Below are 1,915 nucleotides of genomic sequence, written 5' to 3' on the forward strand. Positions count from 1 at the left end.
GTACTTTTAAACACAAAATGGGGAGTTGAAAAGAGTTTCATGGCAACATAGATTAAAATTTCAACTTTGAAGAGTGTGCTTTCTAAACTGGATTTCTTTATATATTTTAGAATGAAATTAACTCATTTTCCACCCCCCCTTAACATTAAAACCAGCATTTTAAATGCACCCTGAACCTGGAATGTTAATATTTTCATTTTTCATCATGGAATTTCCTTACAGAACAGGCAAATTACCACTGCTTGAAAAGACTAGAGCCTTTCTGGTTAAAATTTTCCAATTTTACAGATAAAACAACCAGAGCAAAAAAGTCAAGAACTCAAGCCACACAAGCTAGTTAGGGACTATAAGTAGTCTGGATGGTGCAGAATGAATATTTTCCATTTATTCCCATCTTCTGATCATTAACAGGTTCCAAGAAGAGAACCACATGGCTGATGTTAATTTTACGATGGTTACTGAATTTATCCTTTTGGGGCTGACAGATCGTGCTGAACTGAAAGTGTTCCTCTTTGTGTTGTTTCTGCTCATCTATACGATTTCTTTGGTGGGGAATCTAGGAATGCTCTTCCTAATCCACATAACTCCCAAACTTCAGACACCTATGTACCATTTCCTAAGCTGCCTGTCATTTGTTGATGCCTGCTATTCCCCAGTCTTTGCACCCAAAATGCTGCTGAACTTCGTTGTTGAATGGGATACAATTTCTCTTTCTGCATGCATTGTGCAGTATTTTTTTTTCGGGTCACTCATTACCACTGAGGGCTTCTTGTTGGCAGCAATGGCATACGACCGCTACATGGCCATTGTGAACCCTTTACTTTATACAGTGGCGATGACGAAAAGAGTTTGTGTTGCCCTGGTCATTGGATCATGTGTAGGAGGTTTAATCAACTCACTGACACACACAATCGGTTTGGTGAAATTGTCTTTCTGTGGGCCCAATGTCATCCATCACTTCTTCTGTGACCTTCCTCCACTCTTCAAGCTCTCATGTTCTGATACATCCATGAATGAATTGTTGGTATTAATCTTCTCTGGCGTTATTGCCATGATCACTTTCTTGATTGTGATGATCTCCTACATCTTCATCATCGCTGCTATCCTGAGGATTCGCTCAGCAGCAGGGAGACACAGAGCCTTCTCTACGTGTGTGTCACACGTCACAGCTGTGACTTTGTTCTATGGCTCTATAAGTTTCAGTTACATTCAGCCAAGCTCCCAATATTCCTTAGAACAAGAAAAGGTGGTATCTGTTTTTTATACCCTTGTCATTCCTATGTTAAACCCGTTGATTTATAGCCTGAGAAACAAGGAGGTGAAGGACGCAGTGAAAAGGGCTATAGAGATGAAATGTTTTCCTTGTTAACTTTATACCATATGTGTCCTAAAGTAATACACAACCAAGTGTTTTGAAAATGATATCTCTATGAATTTATTTAAACTTTGGTCCCAAAGGCATTTTAGATTTTATTTAATTGGAAACCTCTGTTTTACAGTTGAAGGAAAAGGCTGGAAACAATTACATGTTATAGTACATACATCTGGTTATTGTGTAAACTAACCTAAAAAGTATATGAAGATCTAAGTTAGTTATGTCTGGACAATTGTTGACATTTTAATTCTTGCATATGGGTAGAAATGAACATATATATAAACATATCTAGACACAAAACACAAAGATAGAGAGATACAAACAAAATTTATAAATAATAAAATATATTTTAGCTTGGTTTCTTTGTTGCACAGAAAATAAGTAGAATACTTTTCAAGCAAAAAATATCACATTGAGTTGTTCAACAAAAATGAACAGATGCATGATCTTGAAATTAGCCTGTACTTTTTCAGTCAGATATTGTTCAAAACAAATCTAAACACTGGATGACACTCCAGAAAAAGAACTTGACACTAGATT

At 36.6% G+C, this 1,915-nt stretch overlaps 1 protein-coding gene across 1 annotated transcript; it reads left to right on the forward strand.

The window, feature by feature from the left end:
• The first annotated feature begins 356 nt into the window (after window positions 1-356).
• Window positions 357-1,369, forward strand: LOC123831507 (olfactory receptor 1052-like). Its single transcript, XM_045858390.1, has one exon. It carries the CDS (start codon window positions 431-433, stop codon window positions 1,367-1,369), a length of 939 nt encoding a protein of 312 aa, XP_045714346.1. The 5' UTR covers window positions 357-430.
• Window positions 1,370-1,915: the final 546 nt, after the last annotated feature.

This window comes from Phyllostomus hastatus, unplaced genomic scaffold, assembly GCF_019186645.2.
Source record: "Phyllostomus hastatus isolate PE091 unplaced genomic scaffold, TTU_PhHast_1.1 phas_scaffold_177, whole genome shotgun sequence".
Classification (NCBI taxonomy): Eukaryota; Metazoa; Chordata; class Mammalia; order Chiroptera; family Phyllostomidae; genus Phyllostomus; species Phyllostomus hastatus.